This window comes from Aegilops tauschii, chromosome 5 (assembly GCF_002575655.3).
Source record: "Aegilops tauschii subsp. strangulata cultivar AL8/78 chromosome 5, Aet v6.0, whole genome shotgun sequence".
Lineage (NCBI taxonomy): Eukaryota > Viridiplantae > Streptophyta > Magnoliopsida > Poales > Poaceae > Aegilops > Aegilops tauschii.
The window spans coordinates 12306332-12308620 of NC_053039.3; the positions used below are offsets into that span (position 1 = coordinate 12306332).

Here is a 2289-nt window from a genome sequence, read left to right on the forward strand (position 1 = left end):
GGTCGTGTGGCTGTGGAGGATGCTAGAGAACTAAGATGGGCGGTGGAGAAGAATCGAGAGAGGAGACAAGGAAGAAAAGAAACATGGGCCCTGTGCGCAGCGTGACGCTCAGCAACCGGCCGAAAGTGTTTGGATGCTAGCTTCACATTCTTCTTTTGGGAGTAAAATAGGCACAACAAAAACGTGCGTGCAATAAGACTAGCCACAATGGATAGTAACATAGACTAGTAACATGGTGCATGTTACTAGTCTATATTACTACCTCTATAGTGGTGAGTAACATATGTGTCGTAACATGCAACACTTTATTTATTAGGCTATAGACACATCTTTCCTTGATATGTGTGATGTTACTCATACTACTAGTAACTAGCTATGTTACTACTCCCCTCTCTTTCTTCATTTATTTCTTGCCACATCATCTACTTTATCTAGATATGTGTGATGTTACTATCTATGTTATTCCTACTGTGGGTAGTCTAAAAGGGATTGCCAGGGACCAAACTGCTATGGTACAATCTTTTCTCGGGATTATCGCAGGCGTGCGTTAAAACAGAACCTACGGGGCGGATCCCCTTCACTCTCACCCCCACCCCACTTTCTGCGCAAACGAGCAGCTTTCCTACCCTAGAATCCCGGTCCCTGCCATGGCGGCGGCGGCGGGCCTCCACCAAGACGTTCTCGCCCGCATCTTGCTCCTCCTGTCGTGCATCGTGGACCGTGTCAGGGCGTCCGCGGTCAACAAGCACTGGCGGCGGGTCTCGCTGCAGAATCCGCCCCCGCTGCCGCGCCTCCTCAGGCCGTCCACGGCCCAGACCGAGACCTACCGGATCTTCGGCGGCTTCGGCGATCCACGCCCGTCCGTCTCCGACGAGGGCCGCGGGCTGCGTTTCTGCGGGTCCGCTCCGGGCGGCTGGTTCGTGACCTCGGCCGAGCCATGGCGCGGCCACGCCCTACTTCACCTCCGCACTGGAGAGCGCGTCGCCCTGCCGGAGAGGGTGCGTATCCCGCTCAACTCCGGCGACATCACGTGCCCCATGATGATCCGCGCCGCCGTCATGTCCGCCGAGCCGCCGTCTGGCGCCTGCTTCGTCGCCGCCATCACCTCCAGCCAGACGAACATGGCGTTCTGGCGCCCGGGCATGGACTGCTGGTTGTCGCCGCCGGTGGGGATGGGGCCGGCTCGGCGCAGCACCGAAGACCTCACTTACTACGACGGATGGTTCTGCGCCGTCGACTCCGAGGATTATCTCGTCTGCTACAAGCCGGAAATCGCCCCTGCTGGAGACGGCGCCTCTTCGCTCACCATTCGAACTAACGCCTACAAATTCCATGCCCATGGTCACCAAACGGCACCCGGGGAGATCGTATCGCACTACCTCTTGCCCTCCGCCTCGGGTGCCGATCTGCTGATGGTGAAAAGGTTCATCTCGCCGGCGAGAGGCGGGACCTGCCGGTTCCAGGTCTTCAGCCTACAGAAGCAACAGGATGGACTGCCGGCTTCCTGGCGCTTGTACCAGCTGAGCGGGCAGGTCCTCTTCGTCGGCCGGGCCTGCTCCAAGGCCTTCGACACGGGGCATGCCGGCAGCCCGGGCTACATCTACTTCCTCGACGACGTCTACACTCGCAGGCCACATAGTGTCGTCCAGTAGAAGGAGTATTCCTGCGCCGACGCCGGCCGGTGGTGTTACTTGGTCCCCGACGAGATCGACCGCTGCCTGCCATGGGCGGCGCCCTCAGACACCTCGCCGTGCATTTGGTACCACCATTAATTACCCAGCATGGTTCAGTCAGTTTGAGGCGGCTCATCATAGATATTTCGACCAGTTTAATAAGAGTTTGGTGCCTAGAGTGTTGTTTGTGTTTGCTCCTCGTCAGCGTTTCTTTGTTGTTGTACTTGTTGGTTGTCGTCGTTGTGGTTCTCTGCATATCCAGTTTGTTGTATGCTCCAGGTCGATCAGTATTTGTTGTATGTCGTCGTTGTTGTCGTCAGTTAACTTAATTTGCAGGCTGTTTTCAAACTCATTTCATCTATATGAAATTGTCAACTATTTAGACTGCTACCATATGCATCTACCTACATATGTTGTTTAAATTATGTGTATGAATTTCTGGTGTAAATTCTATTTCAGATTTTGATGTTTTCCGCCGTATTTTCAGTACTGCGCACATTTTCTGATTGTATCGTGTGATTGCATCGGTCAGTGGCAGAGGTGTTTTTCATGTCTCCACTGTTTGCATTACACGTAAGAACCAGCACAGTTGATGAGAGGAGCTGCAACTGAATAT

The 2289-nt window shown here is 54.2% G+C and overlaps 1 protein-coding gene across 1 annotated transcript; it reads left to right on the top strand.

The window, feature by feature from the left end:
• The first annotated feature begins 640 nt into the window (after positions 1-640).
• On the top strand, positions 641-2061 carry LOC109780563 (uncharacterized). The gene has a single exon (XM_045228104.1). It carries the CDS (start codon positions 648-650, stop codon positions 1650-1652), a length of 1005 nt encoding a protein of 334 aa, XP_045084039.1. The 5' UTR covers positions 641-647; the 3' UTR covers positions 1653-2061.
• Positions 2062-2289: the final 228 nt, after the last annotated feature.

Coding starts and splice junctions, on each gene's coding strand:
- LOC109780563 (XM_045228104.1), top strand. CDS start 648: ATGGCGGCGGCGGCGGGCCTCCACCAAGACGTTCTCGCCCGCATCTTG.